Source organism: Aspergillus oryzae, chromosome 2 (genome assembly GCF_000184455.2).
Source record: "Aspergillus oryzae RIB40 DNA, chromosome 2".
NCBI classification, from domain to species: Eukaryota; Fungi; Ascomycota; class Eurotiomycetes; order Eurotiales; family Aspergillaceae; genus Aspergillus; species Aspergillus oryzae.
In genome coordinates, this window is record NC_036436.1 from 3,353,654 (window position 1) to 3,375,237 (window position 21,584).

At 48.8% G+C, this 21,584-nt stretch overlaps 8 protein-coding genes across 8 annotated transcripts; 5 read left to right on the top strand and 3 right to left on the bottom strand.

Moving 5' to 3' along the window:
- Positions 1–4,682: 4,682 nt before the first annotated feature.
- AO090003000469 (putative choline sulfatase) lies at positions 4,683–6,496 on the top strand (the record flags this gene model as incomplete). Its single annotated transcript, XM_001819596.3, has 2 exons — positions 4,683–5,093; positions 5,147–6,496. The coding sequence occupies 2 exons, from the start codon at positions 4,683–4,685 to the stop codon at positions 6,494–6,496; spliced, it is 1,761 nt and encodes a 586-aa protein (XP_001819648.1).
- Positions 6,497–7,029: 533 nt separating this feature from the next.
- AO090003000470 (nitrilase) lies at positions 7,030–8,261 on the top strand (the record flags this gene model as incomplete). The annotated part of the gene is made up of 3 exons (XM_001819597.3): positions 7,030–7,506; positions 7,622–7,931; positions 7,993–8,261. 3 exons carry the CDS (start codon positions 7,030–7,032, stop codon positions 8,259–8,261), a joined length of 1,056 nt encoding a protein of 351 aa, XP_001819649.1.
- A 215-nt stretch (positions 8,262–8,476) lies between these two features.
- AO090003000471 (uncharacterized protein) lies at positions 8,477–8,986 on the bottom strand (the record flags this gene model as incomplete). The annotated part of the gene is made up of 1 exon (XM_001819598.3): positions 8,477–8,986. One exon carries the CDS (start codon positions 8,984–8,986, stop codon positions 8,477–8,479), a length of 510 nt encoding a protein of 169 aa, XP_001819650.3.
- A 595-nt stretch (positions 8,987–9,581) lies between these two features.
- On the bottom strand, positions 9,582–10,441 carry AO090003000472 (fungal specific transcription factor domain-containing protein; the record flags this gene model as incomplete). Its single annotated transcript, XM_023234906.1, has 2 exons — positions 9,582–9,781; positions 9,880–10,441. 2 exons carry the CDS (start codon positions 10,439–10,441, stop codon positions 9,582–9,584), a joined length of 762 nt encoding a protein of 253 aa, XP_023089977.1.
- A 491-nt stretch (positions 10,442–10,932) lies between these two features.
- Positions 10,933–11,463, top strand: AO090003000473 (cupin domain-containing protein; the record flags this gene model as incomplete). Its single annotated transcript, XM_001819600.1, has 1 exon — positions 10,933–11,463. One exon carries the CDS (start codon positions 10,933–10,935, stop codon positions 11,461–11,463), a length of 531 nt encoding a protein of 176 aa, XP_001819652.1.
- Positions 11,464–12,125: 662 nt separating this feature from the next.
- On the top strand, positions 12,126–13,757 carry AO090003000474 (FAD-dependent oxidoreductase; the record flags this gene model as incomplete). The annotated part of the gene is made up of 2 exons (XM_023234907.1): positions 12,126–12,611; positions 12,672–13,757. The coding sequence occupies 2 exons, from the start codon at positions 12,126–12,128 to the stop codon at positions 13,755–13,757; spliced, it is 1,572 nt and encodes a 523-aa protein (XP_023089978.1).
- A 583-nt stretch (positions 13,758–14,340) lies between these two features.
- On the top strand, positions 14,341–18,161 carry AO090003000475 (putative general amidase; the record flags this gene model as incomplete). The annotated part of the gene is made up of 4 exons (XM_023234908.1): positions 14,341–14,646; positions 14,735–16,022; positions 16,080–16,199; positions 18,148–18,161. 4 exons carry the CDS (start codon positions 14,341–14,343, stop codon positions 18,159–18,161), a joined length of 1,728 nt encoding a protein of 575 aa, XP_023089979.1.
- Positions 18,162–18,803: 642 nt separating this feature from the next.
- AO090003000476 (glycoside hydrolase family 47 protein) lies at positions 18,804–20,442 on the bottom strand (the record flags this gene model as incomplete). The annotated part of the gene is made up of 3 exons (XM_001819603.1): positions 18,804–18,886; positions 18,938–19,112; positions 19,168–20,442. 3 exons carry the CDS (start codon positions 20,440–20,442, stop codon positions 18,804–18,806), a joined length of 1,533 nt encoding a protein of 510 aa, XP_001819655.1.
- Between the last annotated feature and the right edge of the window lie 1,142 nt (positions 20,443–21,584).

The window sequence follows — 21,584 nt, forward strand, 5'->3', positions numbered from 1 at the left end:
TCAATTTCAAGACGCATATTTGTCATCTGTCAACTTCTTACCCAGACGGGCTTACGTGAAACGGCATTTGGTGCAAGCATTCCCTATTCATTTCCCTTGCCATCTTCTGGCTCTTACGATATCCCCCTTCCCAGGTGCAATAAGCTACTGTGCTATTATTGACTTGTAATGTCATTTGGTCTGTGGCCTTTCTGTACTTTATATATATATATTCCGTCCATTAGCGAACTCAATCGACATTTACCAGTCTTAACGCGCGTTCCAGTCGTGATCTCAATTCTGTTGCCTTGATTTTTGCTAGCCGCGGAGCAGCTTAGTCAATTATAGCATCTCAATCACATCTAATGTGTCAAAGTTACCAAAACCAGCCGTAGCACAAACACTCAATAAACCACCTAGTAACTGTCCCCTCACAATATAATATAGCACTATTCAAAATCCCTCCAGAGCCATCAAGAAACAAAACCACCCATCAGGACCCGGGGGAAAAAGCACCTGACTCATCATAGCGCAATGACAACCAGATAGACTCAAGTCAATTCTTCCCCAAAACGGCATTCCCATCCAGCCCCCCCGGCCACCAAACCCCACGAGCTTAGCAGAACTCCTCCCCAGCCACTAACTAACCAGTTCACACCCAGTCCCAGCAAAATCCAACTTCCAATACAAAAACCCCGTTACACGACCGCGTTTACCTGGTAGCACGAAAGGCTACAAGCGGAGATTCAAATCTAGAGTCCGCGTGACGTTCACTGGGGAACGAGGATAACCGACAGGAGTCTATGAATCGATGATGGTTTCGAATCATTGGTAAATTGGTACTTTCCATGGATGAATGAATTTGTAACCTTTTTTGTGGGGTGTGATTGGGTGGGTTGGGGTCATGTGGTATCTTGTCTCTGTAGCACTACTAGTACATATGTAATTAGTTCTGGGCGATGCTTAAGCAGTTTTAGTGGAGTTAGGTTGTCATGGAGGATGTATTTTGGTCTGGTTATAGGGGTTTTCTGGGGAGTCATATTCTGGAGAGAGGGTTTGTGGGGTTTGGTTCTTGATGGAAGGGGGTAGTTTTGGATACTCATGGGCGAGACTCAAGAGGATAGATAGATGTGTCTCTTTTCTACTCTGTATGTATATGAGATGAGACCAAGAACAGGTTTCTAGACTGTGCAGTTACATATCCGATGCGAATGAGGCACTAGTATTGGTAGGACAAGGAAATGACAGAGATGAAAACAGCAAAACTGAAAAAGTAGAGCAAACTTGATTGCGTCAGCTAGTAATCAATGAGATGGCAGAAACAGGCTGTGAATGAAGTAAGTTACTGTGACTCGGCATGTCCGTTCATGCATTTGGATTAAATTACATAGACTTTGTTTCAAATGTGTTACAAACGCTAGGCAGACGACGAGTGACCAATACCGATACTTTTTGCTTTTAGCTGGGGTTTGCAAATGCAATCAGCATGCATTAGGGTGTGCTTTAGTGTTACTGAATGTATTACTCCTGTACTAGTAAACAATGCATGTATGTATGTATTGTTGGGTACGTAGTAATGGAAATGTATATACATAGGGGATATGTCCCATTAATCTAAAATCTCCAATCACCGTCTTTACTGCTACGTTATCTACTACATCAGGCCAGAGTACTTGATTAATCATTTTGGACGGAACGGACTCCGTTTCAGCCCGACTCCATGATTATCGTGATCGCCTAGATGAAGGGGTCAAGGACGAGGTAAGACATAAAGTGCTCCTTACTGTTCATTGGAGGAAGTTGGAATTCGCATCTGATAAACCAAGTGCACAGATAGCAATGCACAGTCCCCGAGAATACGGACGGGAGGTACGGAGTACTCCATAATGAATCATTCATTTGTGGAGATGTTTCGCCCCTTGATGGCGTGATCGGAGAAACAAATGATGCATTTCCCTCACCTCGAGGGCTCGGCGTCCGGATGCGGACGAGAGGATGAGCTTCTTTTGGCTGTGAGCCTCTTATCAAGCAAACGATCTATGGCTCATGTCAAATTGGCATATTATCAATCAAGAACCGAAATGTCAACTGCGGAATGCAGATATCTGGTACGGAATGGCCTGATCTCCCGTGAAACTCCGGAACCGTAGCAGATCCCATTAGCCAAAAGCTTATCAGCAACTCCATTAACAGAAACCATGGGGAAACGGCCATTCGGCTGATCTTCTAGAAAGGCCTCATCGCATACGTAAGGGGAACGAACATCCAACACGTAATGCAGAGATCGACGAATGACTGACGGAGTGGAGATGATGCCATCGACCCGCGGAATTGGTATAACGCTAAGCACGGCATCTGCAGGAAGCCTATTCTCTAGACATCTTACTGGTCTCCTGAACTAAACTAAATTCTGCAGCTTCTGGGGTAAAAGGGTCTGTGCAATACTGCGCATACATACGGTATTGATGAGTTGACAAGATCAGTGCCAAGATGCATTCATTCCGCTGGACTTGGCATTTGTTTACCGGCTCAGGTGACTGGGAGGGAGTACCGATAAGGCGAGATTCTTAGTATTCTAGCTTTCAAGGTTGGTCATTCTTCAAAGAATAATCAGTAAAGATGTACATACTACACTTGTATAATGGGTTGAATAGCATGGTTCACGATTCAAGTGTCGAATCTCAATTCGAACTGGCAACGAAATTAGAAGCGGGTTTCTACATCGTGTGTACTCAATGCAAGTCTCTCCACACTGTCTCTCCTTCCTTTTCACACCCTGACGCGAATATGTGTCAATCTGCAGGGCAATCCTGCTTCACGACTAGTAGTCGCTTGAAAAGCGGTTCTTAGGATCCATATCGGCCCAGTCTTAAGAATATAAGCAAGACTTATGAAGTACTACAAAACATGGCAAAGGCGGAAGAAGTCTACCACGTGACGATCATAGTGGTTGGATTGTTGTGACCCCAGAATGTACCACATTTCATTGTGAACCGCCAAGTCTGTCACTAGCAATGAAAGAGACACAGTGATCTACATTAGCGGGTTGTGTAACTTAGTATCTGGGCCCGGTTGAATTGGAAAGTAAGGATCATAGAGCCGCCTGAACCAGCCCCAATATGAATGTGTCATGATGATGCGTGTGCCATGAAAATATCATTGGGTTCCTGGTAAAATCTGGGGAACCGGTACAATGCCCTGCTGAGCTTGCAAAATATGAAGCCTGTTGATACTGTGTGGTTGGAATTGTCGTACACTGTATTCTGTATGTACGGAGTAAGGATGAAATTGAGCCCAAAAATTGGCACTGGAATTAGGTTACGGGCGCGCATTAGCCTGCTGGCCAAAGAGGAGATAATATTCACCGCAACCTGAGGCCTTGCCCCGCCCAGAAATGTGTCTTATGTGTCTTGGCTGTGTGAAAGATGGCACATGACCCCTGACCCAAAGAGGAGAGGAGATGGAGCCTTCAGCCGTATCGAGTGGGAATGACACATGAATTCCTTTTCTTTTCCTTTCATTGTTGAAACTCTCCCACTAGAGCCGGTATACGCTTGTAACTTTCTAACGGATCAGCCCGTTTTCTTACAAGGCTTTAGTCTATGGCACTAGAACTTGTTTAAGGAGCCACCCAATGAAGTCTCGTGGCGAACCAGCTGACGCGCCTAGCTTAGCGACTCAACCTGTGATGTGCCGGGGATCCTTGTCGGAACCGGCCGGGGGTGGAATTCAGGAACCAATCAGAACCTGTTCTAATGCCAAGTGCGCCAAGTCTTTGGGGAGTCCGGACTAGTGAGAAGGGGGTTTGAGACCCCCAGGCCCACTTCGGTTAGTAGGCTAGCTAGTTTACCCGTCCTAAACGAACTTCAGTCGACTTCGACTTAGGAAAGAATGCGAACAGAACAGGGTCAAATCCATTGACACTTGGTACGATCACTCTCGAAGACTTTATCTATTAAGGTGGAAAGTGGTAATTAGATGAAGCAGAAGGGAGATTGCAAAATGATAGGACCTGCGGACTCCGATGACTACCCGAGGGCTTTCGTGGCGATCTGACCAATCCTTTGGTCCTTGCCGGACCGCATTTCTCTGCCGGGAAATTACATCCTTACGCGGCCCTAGTAATCGGCACCTTGTCACAAAAGTGATCGTCTGTACTGAAGACTATGTATGTACTATGTAGTATGTACTACGGGGTACTGACAAGGCAACATGATTTTGGATGATCACAATCCGAGGAATCTACAAGTGGAAAGTCCTTCACTTGAATCATTGGTCTCGAAGTTTATTGCCCCTGCGTTCCAGCTCGTGGGGAATCACACCATCGTCTCCGCTAATGGTTCCATCGCTGCGGTGACATCGATTGTACCACACTTGATGTAGATCTCCGCTAATGCTCAATACATTCAATCATACCCACATGTAATTTTGGTTCGGGTACAAGTATGTACTTGCAATGAGTTTTTTTTTCCCCTCTTATCTTTTTTTTCTTCTTTCTTCTATTACTTGGCCTTTATTCACCCTGAAAGCAATATCCGCTCCCCCTTAACGTTATTTATAACTTGTCTTTCCCTTCTCCAGCGTTCACCCTTTCCTTTCCTTCTTCATCCGTCACCATTCTTCTCTTATTCCGGCCACCAACTCTTTAGCATAGTTTCTATCATTAGATTAGAGTGTGAGAAGAGGTCTCACCAATCGTCACCATGGCTACCAAGAAGCCCAACATCCTCTACATCATGGCTGACCAGATGGCTGCCCCCCTTCTGGCCTTCCATGATAAGGATTCTCCCATCAAGACCCCCAACCTGAACCGGTTGGCGGATGAGGGTGTGGTCTTCGACTCAGCCTACTGTAACTCTCCGCTATGTGCGCCGTCCCGTTTCGTCATGGTGACCGGCCAATTGCCCTCCAAGATTGGAGCCTACGATAACGCTGCCGACTTACCCGCTGATATCCCCACTTATGCCCATTATCTGCGCCGGGAGGGCTATCACACCGCTCTGGCTGGAAAGATGCATTTCTGTGGGCCCGACCAGCTGCACGGTTATGAGCAGCGTCTGACGAGCGACATCTACCCCGGTGACTATGGCTGGTCTGTCAATTGGGATGAGCCGGTAAGTTGCATTCCGAGTAGTTCGAATCCAAGGAGATCTCTGATCGTGTGTAGGAAATCCGTCTCGATTATTATCACAACATGTCCTCTGTTATGGACGCGGGTCCTGTTGTGCGGACCAACCAGCTTGACTTTGATGAAGAAGTTATATATAAATCCACCCAGTATCTCTACAACCATGTCCGACAGCGTGGTGATCAGCCATTCTGTCTGACGGTGTCTATGACTCACCCTCATGACCCTTACGCCATGACCAAAGAATTCTGGGACCTGTATGAAGGTGTTGACATTCCTTTGCCGAAGAACGGTGACATGCCACAAGACCAGCAGGATCCCCATTCGCAGCGTGTTCTGAAATGCATTGACTTGTGGGGCAAAGAAATGCCTGAAGAACGGATCAAGGCCGCTCGCCGCGCCTACTATGCCGCTTGTACCTACGTTGATACTAACGTCGGCAAACTGTTGAAGGTTCTGGACGATTGTGGCATGACTGACGACACAATCATCGTGTTTACCGGTGACCACGGAGACATGTTGGGTGAGCGCGGCCTTTGGTATAAGATGACCTGGTACGAGAATTCGGCGCGTGTGCCCATGATCGTGCATGCACCTAAGCGTTTTGCTCCGAAGCGTGTACCCCAGAATGTGTCGACAATGGACTTGTTGCCCACCTTTGTCGATCTGGTTGGCGCGCAGTTGGTTCGGGAGCTACCCCTGGACGGTGTGTCGTTGCTTCCATACCTGACAGGCGAGGACGGCCTCAAGACCGATACCGTGTTGGGCGAGTACATGGGTGAAGGGACACAGTCCCCAGTGGTAATGATTCGCCGTGGCCGCTGGAAGTTTGTGTACTCGCTGATTGACCCACCTATGCTCTTCGATGTGAAGACAGACCCTGAAGAGAAGGTGAACCTGGCGGCCGGTTTGCCTATTCCGGCGCAACTGAGTGCGGCCAAACATATCTCAGGATCGCAGTTGCAACCAGCGTCTTTGCCTACTCCAGCTGAGTCCCCGCGTATATCGCCTCGGCCGCAGCGTGGTGCATCGTCGGCATACCCATTCCCGAGCCCCCCACGGACTCCTAGTCCAGGCAAAGGATTGCCTGAAATGCCGACCACTACCGAGCCTGCCAAGGTCCTAGCATACTTCTTGGAAGAAGCGCAAGCCCGTTGGGACCTGGAGAGCATCACGGAAGATGTCCTGCGGTCACAGCGCCGGCGACGCCTGGTTTATTCGGCTTTGATCAAGGGTAACCCGGCCTTTTGGGACTACGAGCCGCGTATTGACCCCAGTACCCAATACGTGCGCAACCAAGGCAAGGGTGTTTTGGACGATGTTGAATTTATTTCTCGTTGGCCCCGTGTGTTGCAGCAAGCCGCCAATGCTACGGGCACCAAGATTTGAATCTGACCTGAACAAAAGGCATGAGGGAAGAAAAAATAAGGATCCGAAAAATAATGTTCTTCAGTATCTCGGCATATCTTTGCGTTTATTTATTTTTGTTTTTGGCTTTTGGATTCGAAATTGTTCCGACGAACTTCATTTCCTGATGATTTAGTTAGCGAGGCGCTATACCCGGCATTGTTTGCATTCCCAGCGTTTGCTCGAGTCTAAGTCTACCTATCGATTGGTGAATGCTTTATTGTTATCGGGATCTCCGGCAGATTGGTACGGCAGTGCTGTACATAGGAATATAGGAGAGCTGCCTGCGTGTATGATAGACCAGAATGACAGACAGAATGAATGTAAAGAAATATAATCATCATCCGGAGATAAAATCCGTGGTAAACGTGGAGAGAGAAGCGGGTCTCTTACGAATCTCCGTGACTCACCCGGCGATTGGTTCGGCTTTCCGGGATTTGATATTCATCTTTTAAATTCCCCACATCCATTCTTCAACCACCACCAGAGCAAACAGTCTGTTCCAGTTACCAAACATGCCGTCCAAGATCACCGTAGGCGTTGCCCAAGCACGCACCCACAACACTGTCACGGAGACTCTCTCCGCCCTCAACCGCATCACCCGTGATGCCGCCTCCCGCGGCGTCCATCTGCTCCTCTTCCCCGAGGCCTATCTAGGCGGATACCCACGTACCTGCAACTTTGGCACTGCCATTGGCGCACGTCAACCTCACGGACGGGAACAGTTCCTGAACTACTTCCACTCTGCAGTTGATCTCGGGGATACCCCCACTGGAGCGGGTGACGACTGGGTACAGAGGAAGTTGCCCGTCGCAGAGGGCAAGAACCATCGCGGAGACGGCACCAGAGAAACTCTTGAACGGATTGCAAATGAAACAGGCGTCTTCATCGTCGTGGGCGTCATCGAGAGAGCGGCGGGCAGTTTGTACTGTTCTGCGCTGTACGTCGATCCCGCGAGGGGAGTGCTGGGAAAGAGGAGGAAGGTTATGCCTGTAAGTCTTAACATGACAGTTTCCTACCTTATTGATGCATTTACTATGCATATAATACAAAAACGCCCCGTTCATACAAAGACATACAGAAGAAAAGATAATTAACCCCAACCAGACAGGAACAGAACGTCTCGTCTGGGCCCAAGGTTCCCCATCAACCCTAAAGGCCGTGACGACCCATCTCAACGGTGTCCCCGTGACCATGGCAGCAGCCATCTGCTGGGAGAACTACATGCCCCTTCTCCGCCAGAGTCTGTACTCCCAGAACGTGAACATCTACTTGGCTCCTACCGCCGACGCCCGGGACACATGGCTGCCCCTGATGCGGACCGTCGCATTCGAGTCGCGGGCATATGTACTCAGCGCGAACCAGTGCGTTAGGTATAACGAATTACCGGAGTGGGTCACTGGCCAACAGGATGAGAGTAAGCCCTTTATATTAAACCACCCCGTTACGCAGAATAGGCGACTGATAAATAGAAACAGAAATCTCGACCGAATACGTCTGCCGCGGTGGTTCTTCTATCGTTGATCCCCAGGGTCAGGTTCTTGCGGGTCCTATTTGGGAGGTTTCTGCGGATGATGCGTCTGATTCTGCGGCGGATGCTGGAGGTGATGGACTGATCATCTCGGAGATTGATGTAGAGGATTGTGAACGGGGTAGATTGGATATGGATGTGGCTGGTCATTATTCCAGGAGTGATGCGTTTAAGTTGACGGTGGAGGGGCTGGATCTCAACCCACCTCCTTTGTAAATGCTGAATGGTATATGGGGTGGAATTTGTGTTGATTCAGTTGCATTACTCTTTATGTATATGAAGACTATATAGTTAGAGCATAAACTTGTGTATACCCTCTGTCATATAGTCAGCCGCGACATCACCAGTAAGAATAACTCATGAGCGACTACTAGTATTGGCTAGGTAGTCAAAACCAACCATACGCATCAAGAACTTCAATCAAAGGGAGATCATAAACTCCAATCAATATCTCCCAACCCCACCGAATCATCCATGCCAAACAGCGACATCTCAGCCTCAAACCCCAGATACTGGAAAACATCCCTCCATCCCATATCACAATCCGCCAGAACCTCATGACTTATTGACGCCTGAATATCACCAACCTTCCCCCACATCAACCGAAGTTTATTCAGACATCTCCCAACAGACAAACTGAGATGCTCATGTGCGCTTAGTGCCGACACAGCCGTATTCCAGGACTCCACAACGACCGTTGCAAAGACATCAGGTCGCAGCATCGCTGCTATGAGATGCTGCATTGCAATATAGAGGAAGAAAACCCGATACCACCAGGGTATGAGGCCGGGGTTGTCTTGTTGCGAGCAGGTCTGGATCAGGGTGATGAGCTTTTGGGCGTTTGTGACGCAGAGTGTGGCGTGTGTTTGGGTGATGTGGTCGGCTAGACTTGGTTCGTTTGGCTTCTGGGGTTGGGGGTGTGGGAGACAGAAGTGGGCCATTGTGGGTCTGAGGAGTATTATGCGTGTGTATGCAATTCTGGGGAAGAGGGATTAGTTTATGTGTACTGGCGTAAGATCTACGGAAACAGGCGGTAAGACTCACCGGAGACGGAGGAGGAATAGTCGTCGGTCGGTGGGTTCAATAATAGGTGTATGGGGCTGGAAGGGAGGAAGGCTGTTTTCTAATCTAATTAGAGACTCGTCAATTTGTATAACGGTATAGGGCTCAGCTTGGGTTTGCATAGCCAAGTCCAGACCTTCGGCTGGATTCCTGCTGGTAGGTATTTGAGAAAGGTTGATGTAACCGGTAATTTTGGTTAATTCTTGCATTTTCTCCGAGACTGACGTGACAGCATCGCTATCGTAGTTAGGCGGGTTGCTACCGTTTCGAAGTGAGTTGGACGAGAAAGGTACTCTAGGTGCTGAGGAAGACCGTCCAAGCGACCAGGAAAGGCTTCTGGGCTGGAATTAGCAGAACGTAGGACTAAAGGTAGAGGATGATTGCTCATACCTGTCCATAAACACGCATTGCTGCCAGACATCCGGTGTCACGTCGTTCTCTCTCTGTGGTTCGGATATCTCCCTCCCTGATCGGTCAAGCCCGATGCTCAGGGCAATCCGGACAGCGGAACCCAAGGCCATCCATGTCTGGTGCAAGTTTGAAGTACACCGAAGATACTGTGTCATAAGGATCAGACATTGAACAGTCTCCAATGAGCCGGCTTGCCAGAGGATGACCTCCGGACGCAACAGATGCCATGCTCGAAAGAAGAAAGTTCTGCTGGCACTGTTTCGCTGTTCTGAGGGAGTTGATTCTTGCAATTGAGTGGACAAGGCGAATAGAAGATTTAGTATGCATAGAATTATTTGTTCATTGCACTCTATCTCCCTACCGTCGAAGATGGCCTCATAGGTAGTCCAGAAAGATCTCTGGTCGAGCAAGGGCTCCAGAGGATCCAGACATTGCCAGTACAAATTCACCAAGTGATCGGCATGTCTGCGCGGTGGAAGGACATTGTCCGCGGGATTAGCAATGGGATTGATACTGTCTGGAATGGAGAGCAAGCCAAATAATGGAGCATCCGTCAGAGGAATAGGGCACCGCTTTTTCGGGGACGGGAGTCCCAGTCTTGCATCAACAGCAGCTCTGACCTCGAAGGAGAATTCTCCTGGATTAACGGGGCTGTGAGCGCTTGGAGGGCTGATGGCATCTAAATTTCCCGAATTTATTTGAGCAGATGTAGCAGGAGTCGGCAGTTGTGGGGATACTACAGCTGATGAGTGATGATGGTTGACAGTACTGCTACGGTGGTCTGACGCAGTGATGTAAGTACAGGTCCTCTGAAGCTCTCTTTTGCGTTGGCATCTTCCACACACTGGGAATATCAGTAAGATTGGTCGGAGGCCACCTGCTAAAAAATAAAATGTGGAGTACCTGGGCGGAGACCGTCGCATTTGACCTTGCGACGACGACAGGTCGTGCAGGCAATGACGGCCTTGTATCTTCTGGGCCGTAGGGATGAAGTCGAGGACATACGGTCACCACTGATCATGCCTCAGCAATGCAACGATCGAAATAGGCAGAGGACCCCTTGACCATCAGGAACGGACGTCAGCGGAGAAATGCGCTATGCAGCTTCCACGCACTCTGGGAATAACATCACATCCTCTCGATACAGCCAATCATGGGCCATTCCGAGCGATCTCGGGTTGGTCATTGACAGGCCATCTTCTAGTATAGCCATTGACCTTGATAATGCAGACACTCAAGGCATCAAATTCCTTCACTTGCATGTGAATCCCGATGCGAAACCCCTGGTATCCCGAGCTTCTAAAAGATACTCAGTTTCGTTCCCCCTATATATGTCTATATCACCCACTACACACCTCCACCTAAGCAGCATCAACATATTTCCCAGTGAAATCAAATCCCACCCAAATCAACCATGCCCAAAAACACTCTCCCCAACCCAAACCGCTACATCACCACCAACAACGACGATGGCACATCCATCTTCACGCAGACCATTCCCGAATCCCTCCCCGTGGTAAACAACCTCAACGGAGCACTCTTCCGTCTAGGCTACACCACAAACCAACCCCCGGTGGAACTCACCAACAACACCGACCTCCATCTCTACGAAACCTCCCTCCAAGAGCTTCCTCCCCTGGTCCCTCAAGGCGGCGGTGCCAATGTATGGTACATTGATACGCCCCCCGAGTCAGAGAGTCCCCTGCATCGAACCGTGAGTCTGGACTTTGTCATCCAGATCACAGGCGAGATTGAACTCACGCTGTCTTCTGGTGAGACGCGGATCGTTAAGCCGGGGGATTTGACTGTTCAGCGATCTACGTTGCATAAATGGCGGAATCCTAGTAAGACAAAGTGGTCGAGGATGGTTGGGGTTATGGCGGAGTGTCGGCCTGTTGTTACTGGGGAGGGGAGAACTCTTGGGGAGGAGTTTCCTGGGCATTGAGGGGATAAGTTATCCTCAGATATAACTATTCGGTCTCTTCCAGGGATTTGGTATCTTGCTTTAGTAATGGTCAATAGACACATTGACTAAAGTAGAATGGATCCGAGCAGTGCCATGACGTGCATGGTATCATTCATAAGTGATTTAAATCAGTGTATCTTTGGTCAAGCCAACGTCATCTGTGCGTCGTATTCAAGTCGTAGCCGCTGGTGTATTTTTATTATGTCCATCATGGTAGGCTATCATAGATCTTTCTTTCTATGGTTATTTAGAAAGCCGAGCTCATGTAGGTAAACATCATCAGATAGTTATTAATCAACACTCGATTTCTTATATTTTAACCCAGAATTGAAAATAAACAAGCAAACAATCCGATAAAAATATATCCATGAAGTTATAAAACGAAAGGTGGCAATTGTAAAGTTGAGTCGAACCAAGTTTCCAAGTTGCACGTCACCATGATGAAGAGAACTCCCCAGCCAAAAATACCGCATAAAAGCCCCATTACCAAAGGAAGCCCGCATAAACCCTTGTATTATTTTTTTCTAAAAATGTTCGCGCAACATAGTAGTCGAGTACTCAGATCCCAAATACGTAGGACTAGCACAGTAGTCCTGACAACAAACTATTCCGCCCTCAAAATCACCCTCACCACCCGCCCAATGGCAACCATCGCCCGCCCAGAACAATGGATGAATACCTCCGGGGAGACAACCCCGGTATGGGTGCATAAAATGCCCTTCTCCAAATACCCCCGCTTTGAGACATTGTCGCACGACATCAAAACCGACGTCTGCGTTGTCGGCTCCGGAATCGCGGGTATATCTACTGCCTATGAGCTCATCACTCGCGGCAAGAAGGTGACGATGATCGAGGCCCGGAATGTGCTCTCGGGAGAGAGTGGAAGAACCAGCGGCCATTTGTCGAATGCCTTGGATGATGGCTATAGTGCGATCGCGAAGAAGCACGGAAGGGACGGAGCCAAACTCGCGGCCGATAGTCACACCTGGGCTATTGATCGCGCGGCGGATATTGTCAAGAAGCTGAAATTGGATTGCGAGTTTAGGTATTTGCCGGCGATTGAGATCTCGCAGTACCCTCGTGGAGATCCGAAGCATGATAAGGAGGTGGGTGTTATGCGGGAGGAAGTTGATGCCGCCTCGAAGGCTGGGTTGCATGCCTCGTTCCGTGAAGGTCTTGCGATTTAGGGGTGGGATGGGGAAATCGATCAGCGTGATGGGGCTTTGTTCACTGGGCAGGGAACGTTCCATCCGACCAAGTATATGGTTGGTATGCTGGAGTGGCTGAGGAACCATCCGAACTTCCAGTGCTTCACGCATACGCGGATGGCGTCTGTCGAAGAGAACGATCTTGTTCAGGTGCGCACGGCTAATGGCAATACCATTACGGCCAAAGATGTGGTTCAGGCGACCTGTGTTCCCATCCAGAAGCTGAGCGTCATTGCCGAAATGGAATATATGCGGACATACTGTATTGCCATCCGAGTCCCTAAGAATTATATCGAGGACTGCCTTATCTACGACCAAGCGGACGCATACAAGTATATCCGCTTCACGGACTGCGACGAGAACGACGACTACCTGGTTATCGGCGGCTGCGATCACAAAGTGGGCCAGGATCAAGTAGAGGGTCGCTTCCAAGAGCTGGAAACATGGGTGCGGGAGCGATTCACCAAGGCCGGCTCCGTTGACTATAAATGGAGCGGCCAGATCTTTGAGCCAGTAGACTACATGGCCTTCATCGGAAAGAACCAAGGAATGAACCACACCTATGTTGTCACTGGCGATAGCGGAAACGGTCTCACCCATGGTATACTGGCAGGAAAGCTGATTGCAGACGAGATTGAAGGCGTCCAGAACCCGTGGGCAAGCCTTTACAATCCCGAGCGACTAACAAGTATCGCCAAATCACTTGGAAGCATGCTTCAGCATGACATACAAATCAACACCCAATACAAGCGCTACCTGCAAACCGACATTAAAGATATCGAAGATCTCGCGGTGGGAAGTGGTGGTGTACTTAACAAGGCCGACCTATCAGCACCGATGGCCGTTTACAAAGACGAGGGAGGTCAAACGCATCGCTTCAGCGCTATCTGCCCTCATATGAAAGCGGTGCTTAGTTGGAACGCCGCAGAGAAGAGCTGGGATTGTCCGGTTCACGGAAGTCGATTTAGCTGCGACGGTGTCTGCGTTGAGGGTCCAGCCAAGTCGAACCTGACGCCCTTGGATGACTTTTCGAAAACCAAACAGCAGGAGCAAGAAGCATTGTAAATCTTTATCATGTACTCAGTGAGGGTGACACCTATTCACCTCATAAGCGACATTTGTTGTTCCTATCCATTCTATTTGTACTTTATCTAATCACATATTAAAGTCATACAGAGCAATAAAAGTATGTACGGTAGCAATGCGAGTACCAACGCATCGTAGACCTCCATTCTGGGATCCATTCAGATGTAGAAGAATATCATTCAATATGGAAGGCTTCGAAAGGATACATTGTATGGAAGGGCCACTTAAAGTGGATCATTCGGACTCCTTCAAGGAACAGATCTTACCGGGTTGAGATCTTTGAAATATATTCTGAGAATGGGCAAACAGGAAACATCTTTCATACAGGTGGCATATGAATATTATATTATACTCACTGTCTACCATTCTAACTAATGAAAGCGCTTAGGGCAACACGACCCAGTGATCTACCGCAAATGTGGGGAAATGCAGACTAACCTCGGCTGTCAAACAACAACTTACCCCATACTTCCATTCCGTTATTTAATAACTTGCTCCCTTCTTCAAGTCACACAATTGCGCAACCAGCTAACTATATCTTAAATCGCCAAATCAGACAAAGATGTCGAATTCTACCCCCAGCTACCCAGCCATTGCCCAGCGTAAACAAGCACACCTTGAATCGCAAATCCCAGCAGAATGGAAACTTTCCGCTTCTCAGATACCCTCGGGAATGCTCTCCCTGGAGGATTCGATTACCAACGCGAAGCAGTATCAGCGGGTGAATGTGATGGATGTCCCCCGAACATGCGGCTTACTCACAAATAAAGAATTGGAAATTACCGAGAACTGGGATATTCGGGGTCTCTTGCGAGTCATTGCGGAGAAACGGTACACAGCGGAAGATGTGGTCGGAGCTTTTTGTAAGGTATTCTCCCCATTGTTTCTCCTTTTCTTCTTCATGTAGTCTTTTTTAGTTTTACAGTTGGGGTCTATAATGATAGTAACATCGTCAGCGCGCGGCAATCGCTCACCAAGTCACCCGCTGCTTGAGCGAACCGCTTTTCGACCGTGCCCTGCAACGGGCCAAAGACCTCGACCTCCATCTCCAGAAGAGCGGGAAGCCAATCGGCCCCTTACATGGTCTACCAGTATCCGTCAAAGACTCTTTCCATGTGAAAGGCGTCGACTCGACCACCGGCATAGTTGGTCTGGCATTCAAACCCGCCACGCAGAACTCGCCTCTAGTAGATCTCCTCGAATCCCTAGGCGCCGTGATCATCGGCAAGACCAATGTGCCCCAGACAATGGGTGCACTGGACAGCTGCAACTACCTCTTCGGCCGGACACTGAACCCGCTTAACCGCCAGTGGACAGTGGGAGGCAGCACAGGCGGCGAAGGCGCGTTGATCGCCATGCGTGGATCCATGGTCGGGTTTGGCACGGATATCGGCGGCAGTATCCGTGTTCCGGCGATGTGTAACGGGATCTACGGGTTCAAGCCCAGTGTAGGTCGCGTTCCCTTCGGGGGCCAGGAAGGGGGCCAAATGCCCGGCAAAGGAAGGGTGTCTCTGCAAGCGGTTGCTGGTCCCCTGGCGCGGTCGGTGGCTGATCTAGGTGCTATCATGGAGGAGGTCGTGCCTCGCGCTGAGCTGTTCGGGGAGGATTGTATTCCTGGTCGGTGGCATGGGGAATTTCCTTTCCGGTTACCCGAGACGCAGGGCCGGAATGTCACTATCGGTGTACTTCGATCGGATGGTATCGTTGAGCCTTTGCCTCCTATCGCCAAAGTATTAGATGAGGTGGCCCAGACATTGCGGAAGACGCCTGGCGTTGAGGTGGTCGAGATTCCCGTGCCGGCGGCGTTGACCAAATGCCAGGGTCTGGCAGGTCGACTGATGGGTGTGGACGGGGGAAACGCCATGATGGACTTGCTAGAGAGTACAGGGGAACCGCTGATTCCCTGGCTGCAGGGCCGTATGAAGCGGGGACGGGAATTGACGCTCTCGCAGCTGGGCCAGTTACAGGCCCAGCGGTCAATCGTCGAACTGGAGCTACTGAAGATGTGGACCCTCAATAGTGGAACCGGGCGTCGCATTGATGCGATTATCCACCCTGTGGCTCCGCACCCAGTTCCTGAGATGGACCGCTATAATGCTGTGGGATACACGTCTAGTTTTGTCTTGCTGGATTATCCTGCGGGCACTATTCCAGTACGTCCATTCAGGGAGTCCGATCTGGAGAGCGGAAAGGAAATGGATGCCCCTGTGTTGGGAAGCTGGGATAAAGCTAATCGACAGTTGTGTATGTTTCTCTATCCATTACCCTTGATTATCTTCCTTCTAACGCTGATCCAAACAGGGAACGAGAAAACGGTTGATCGCCGGGTATATCTGGGCTCACCGCTGAGTATCCAGGTCGTGACGCCCAAGCAACACGACTATGAGCTGTTCCGGGCTATGGAAATCATTGATAGGGCTTGTAATCCACACTCACCTACGAATCACATAGACGAAAGGAAGAATGTGCTCAATCGTGCGCCAAAGGTCCCCCGAATCCCCTCAAACTCGCTCATAGTCACATCCCGCCAACATGATTGGTCCAATGAAGGTACCTTGGGGGTCCTCAGCATCCATTCCAGGCTTATATTCTCCCTCGCCATAATCATGACCAGAACTCCCTCACAACCCCTCTTCTCCCTCGTCCTCGTCCTCGCATCTCACCTCTCCAACTACACATATACTCAAAACCCTCAACCAGAATACCAATTAGACCACCCAAAATGGCCACCACATTCTCCCTCCCACCTCTCCCCTACGCCTACGATGTAACCCACCCTATCTCATCCCCGATACAAGAAAAACAAACCCAACTAACCAGTACCCTAGGCCCTAGAACCCGTCATCTGCAAACAAATCATGGAAATCCACCACCAAAAACACCACCAAACCTATATCACCAACCTCAACGCCGCCCTCTCCGCCCAATCCACCGCCCTCGCCGCAAACAACATCCCCCAGCTCATCAACCTCCAGCAAAAGATCAAGTTCAACGGCGGTGGCCACATCAACCACTCCCTCTTCTGGAAGAACCTGGCCCCCCACGCCTCCCCCGAGACGAACATCGACCAGGCCGCCCCCGTCCTGAAGGCGGCCATCGAGGCCCAGTACGGGTCTGTCGAGAAGTTCAAGGAGGCGTTTGGGGCTACGCTTTTGGGGTTGCAGGGGAGTGGATGGGGTTGGTTGGTGGCTAATGGACCGGGGGGCAAGTTGGAGATTGTTTCGACGAAGAATCAGGATCCGGTTACGGATAAGGTGCCGGTTTTTGGGGTGGATATGTGGGAACATGCTTATTATTTGCAGGTGAGTTCTTTTCTTTGTTTTCGTTGTGATTTGGGGTTTTGGTGTGGTTGGCTGACTGCGTTTTAGTACTTCAATAACAAGGCCTCGTATGTGGAGGGCATCTGGAAGGTCCTCAACTGGCGCACTGCGGAGGACAGATTCAAGAATGGGGTGGAGGGCTCTGCGCTTTTGAAGCTGTAGATCAGTCGAAGTCTGAGTCTTTCTGCTTAGCAAGTAGACAAACATAAATATGAATATGCATAAATAAAACCACATAACCACGATTCCCGAATTAAGTTACCATATAACCCAGCCTAAAACGCCATACAAAAACATAAACCCAAACCCCCAACACCAATACTAGAACCCAATCCAGTCCAAACACCCATAAAGAAAGACCTCAATCATACCCCACAATCCCCATCCCAACCCCAACAGACGACTGTCCCTCCACCAACACCGTAACCTGCCGTCCAACAATCCCCGTCTCCGAAACCCCCAGATCCAGTCTCTCCGGTAACTCAAACTCCATCTCATCATTCCCCTTCCCACAAGGCTGTAACCGGAACTGATGAAGCGGTTCACTCATACGCGCCGATGTGAGATCTCCATATCGTCTACAATCAATGTCAGTATCAGTATTCTATCCTACCAAAGTAACAGGTAGTTAGAAAGGGAAGGGAAAAGAAAGAAACATACTCAATCCGCAAATCAATCCCCCTACACCCCCTGAACACATCAAAAGTGCTTGCATCCTCAATCCGAAAGACAGCTTTCGTCCCGGCGTCTGGCATTTCCCGGAAGAAGAGGGAATAGGGAGTCATGGATTTTGTGTTGGCGGAGGGGAACATCACGGCGATGCGGTGGCCGGTGCTGGGGCGGGCGATTCCGCACATCTTTCTTTAGGGTTTTTGGTGGTGTTTGTATAGATTGGTAGATGGATAGTAGTTTGTATAGTAGATGGGATAGATATGTCTGAAGAACAAATGTATTTATTTTCTTTTGAATAGAGGTGATGAGATGATATGATAATTCTCACTCTACTACTACAATTTCCTTCTATTTAAATATTAATTAACTCTGTACAGTCCCCAAGGTGTAGTCCCAAAGGTGCTCAAATCTGCGCAAATCCGCGACGGATAATGTGGGGCGCCCTATCTGGCCGATCACGACCACTTGTTTTTCGGGTTCTGGTAGATTGTCGGAGTGGGTTTGAGGGGATTGTTTGTATTATTGGTTTAATTTATTGTTTTTTGATTTATTGTATGGTTAGAATTAATTGAATAAAGGGTGGTTGGCTCCAGGGGTAGTGTGGTATATTTTGGGGGCCCTTGGGTATAGGATGAAAATACCGGTGCATGTATACAATGAGCGCGAAGGCGATCAACGCTAGAAAACAAAGGTTTTGCTATGGAGACCGAAGAATGACTTATTTTAAATACATACACTTGCATTGTTTGAATTTCATTGCCATGAAACTTCAACTGCCTATAATAATACCCTCTTTCCGTACTAGTCCACAGTGATTGTTGAATCAGTGGCCACGGTTTGTCTGGAATTCTGCATCCTATATCCAAGGTGTGGAAAGGTGCATAACAACACAAGCATGTTCATGAAAACGAGACAACGTCATGTAGATTAAATGGCATAAGTACGAAACTCCTTTCTGAACGTGTTGAAAAATGTATAACGTAAACTTAATGATTATTTATATCAATACCCGATAGTACACTGCTATATACAACTACGCCGCCACCCTAACAGGGTGAGCCTCGGTGTTATAGACAAACTTGTTGCCCTTGCCGCGCTGGACTTGCCACTCGTTATCTGCTTCCGTTAGATTGATGTCTTTTTTATTCAGTTCATGGCGAAACTTACCAGGAGCAAAGGTCAGGTACACGTATTTCAATACCTCTGCAAAGAGGAAGCTCTCCTGGTTGTCATACCGGCCTCCACCGTTGGCAGCGTTGACGTTGGTCAAGCCCGCAAACCCAGAGTCGGTGCGGCAGTACTTGTTGATATTGACAAACGCATTCCATACCCACTCACGGTACTGATGTTCTGTTAGCGCAAACTCAAAAAAAGGTTACGAGTTCTAAGGTACATACAATTTCCTGGCCAGTAATACGCCAGGCGTAGTAGAAACTCTCAATCACCTCCGGACGAAGAATATAAGCGCCACTGCTAATATAGAAGCCAGCACGCTCATACAGCTCTTTCTGGTCCGATGGCACATTCTTGGGATCCCATCCGAAACTCTCGGGTCCGATTCCAGTCAGGGTTTGATTATAAGTCTCGTGGCATCCCTTCACCAAGTCCAGGCCAAATTGGATAAAGTCGTCGCGATCCAGGACGGTTCCACCAAGCAAGAAGCTGCCACCGTCAAAGCAAGTAAGATGCTGGGAGCTCAAACCATACTGGCCATCGTTGTATGACGCCAGGAAAGTTAGGTCCGGGCGTTTTTCCGGGTGTGACGCCAAATGTTTGATGCTAGATTCCGCCGCCTTCACCCAGCGATCTCCATAAGTGCTGAACCTCTTAGGGTCATACACGTACATCTTGATAAGGTATTCATAGAACGAGTCGTCGCCTCCATTCCAGCTCACCTGTCCGTCGGCGAACGCTCCGTTTGAGATGTTGATATGGCTTCCGACCAATCCTTCAAATGGCTCTGCACTCTTTGGTGAGGGGTTTAGCAGATAATCCTCTGCCTTCTGGCTGAGCTGAGCATACTCCGTATCACCAGTCAGGTCTGAGAGCCGGGTCCATTCGAGCACCAATGTACCCGTCACGGCCAATCCGTTGGTTGTTGCACCGTCATTTCCGTGTGAAGTAATGTTGATGTTGTTGTAGGGGATTCCACTGGGAGTATCGAAAGCAAACTTGAGGACGTCCGCCAGGTTTTGCGACTGATCCAAAAGGGTCTTAACCTTCGCTTGGTCCTTGACGAGGTTCGAGGCCGGACCCTTCAACAGGTCATAGCCAGACAGCATGCCACCCAGGTACCGGATCGTCGTCTCAAACAGGCTCACTTGATCATCGGTTTTCGAGTAGTCAATTGTGGCAATATGATCCAAGATCTGGTTGACGATGGTTTCATTACCCATAATGACGGCCGTCGATAGTGCATCCACGGCGGACGCACCCCAGCCGTTCCGTGAATCGCCGACACCGTTCGAGATGGGGTGGAGCTCATCATGTGGGTAAGCATATTGCATGTAACCATCCCAAGCATGTACGAAAGCTTCCTTCACGGCATTTGCACGGGATTCGCTGGAGTTACTCCGTGCAACGCGCTGTTCAAACTTGAACTGAGGATATGCTAGAGAAGGAGTGACAAGGCTCAAAGCCGTGAGAGGCAATGAGAGCGATGAAAAATGCATTATGAAAGTAAAAAAACTAGCAATAGGGATTGTAGATTATTAAGAATTATCACCGTATGGATAAAAGGAATGACAGCCTAATCAGGTAGGCGGACTTTTCTAGAGATATATACTTTATGTATGGTCGAATTGACAAAAGAGTGTAATCACTTCGACATGGGAACGAATGTAAAAGAGTGACAAGGAGGGTGTGTGAAGAGGAAGAAAGGAGGAGAGAAGGAGAGGAGTTCCTGTGTCGCGTGGAGAGGCGAATGATCATATTTTTAAATTACAGATTGGTATGGAGAATCAGCCGACCCTTCTGGGTAAGTCATGGGTGCGATCATCCCTCATTTGCCGTAACTACTACTTTTGGCCGTCAAATCAACAGGTTAGAGTTCCAGACTATGTTCGGTTACAGGAACCATCGCCTGTTCGGGCGAACTAAACCAGATCGATCCAGGTCCGCGCCGATCCGGGGTCCATGATTGGATCAATCGCGTGGATGTTATGCAGGGGAAATACTCTCAGCTGTGGCCGAAAGAATGCAGAGACTAAGGAGTTATTTTCACTGAATATAATGAAGATAGTTCTACGGAGTATGTAGTACTTCATTAAAGGCTACTCTGTGTATAAATCGATCGACTTATATATTAATCCTATCACCCTTTGTTCTTCAATACTACTGTACCTGAGGTATCATCTGTTCGAGTCACGCTCCACCGACGGCAGGTGACTCGTACCTGAGGAATCAGGCAGCACATCATTCCTGAAGCCCAGACGGCCAAGATTAAACTGCAGGGTCACTCGACAATTAAGATCGAGAAGCTTCAAGTCACATCGGTACGGAATATATGTGGTGACATGAATTAGTATACTACTGTGTATCCGTATGGACTAGTACGATCCTAGTGGATATATCCGAGTGCCTGTGGAGATTCGACCCGCTCGGTTTATAAATACTTCATCCTCCGGTTAGCTTCTCCGTATAACACCCTTTATCAATATCTGTGAGTTGCTAATGATACTATCAGTTATTTAACAATTAAAAGATTCGGATGGCAGTATATCACGGGGTTTCAAGATGCTCTCTGGTTATAGTCGTCCGAAATCCAGCGATTTATCATCTGAAAGGCGGGCGTGACACACATCCGACGGTCGCG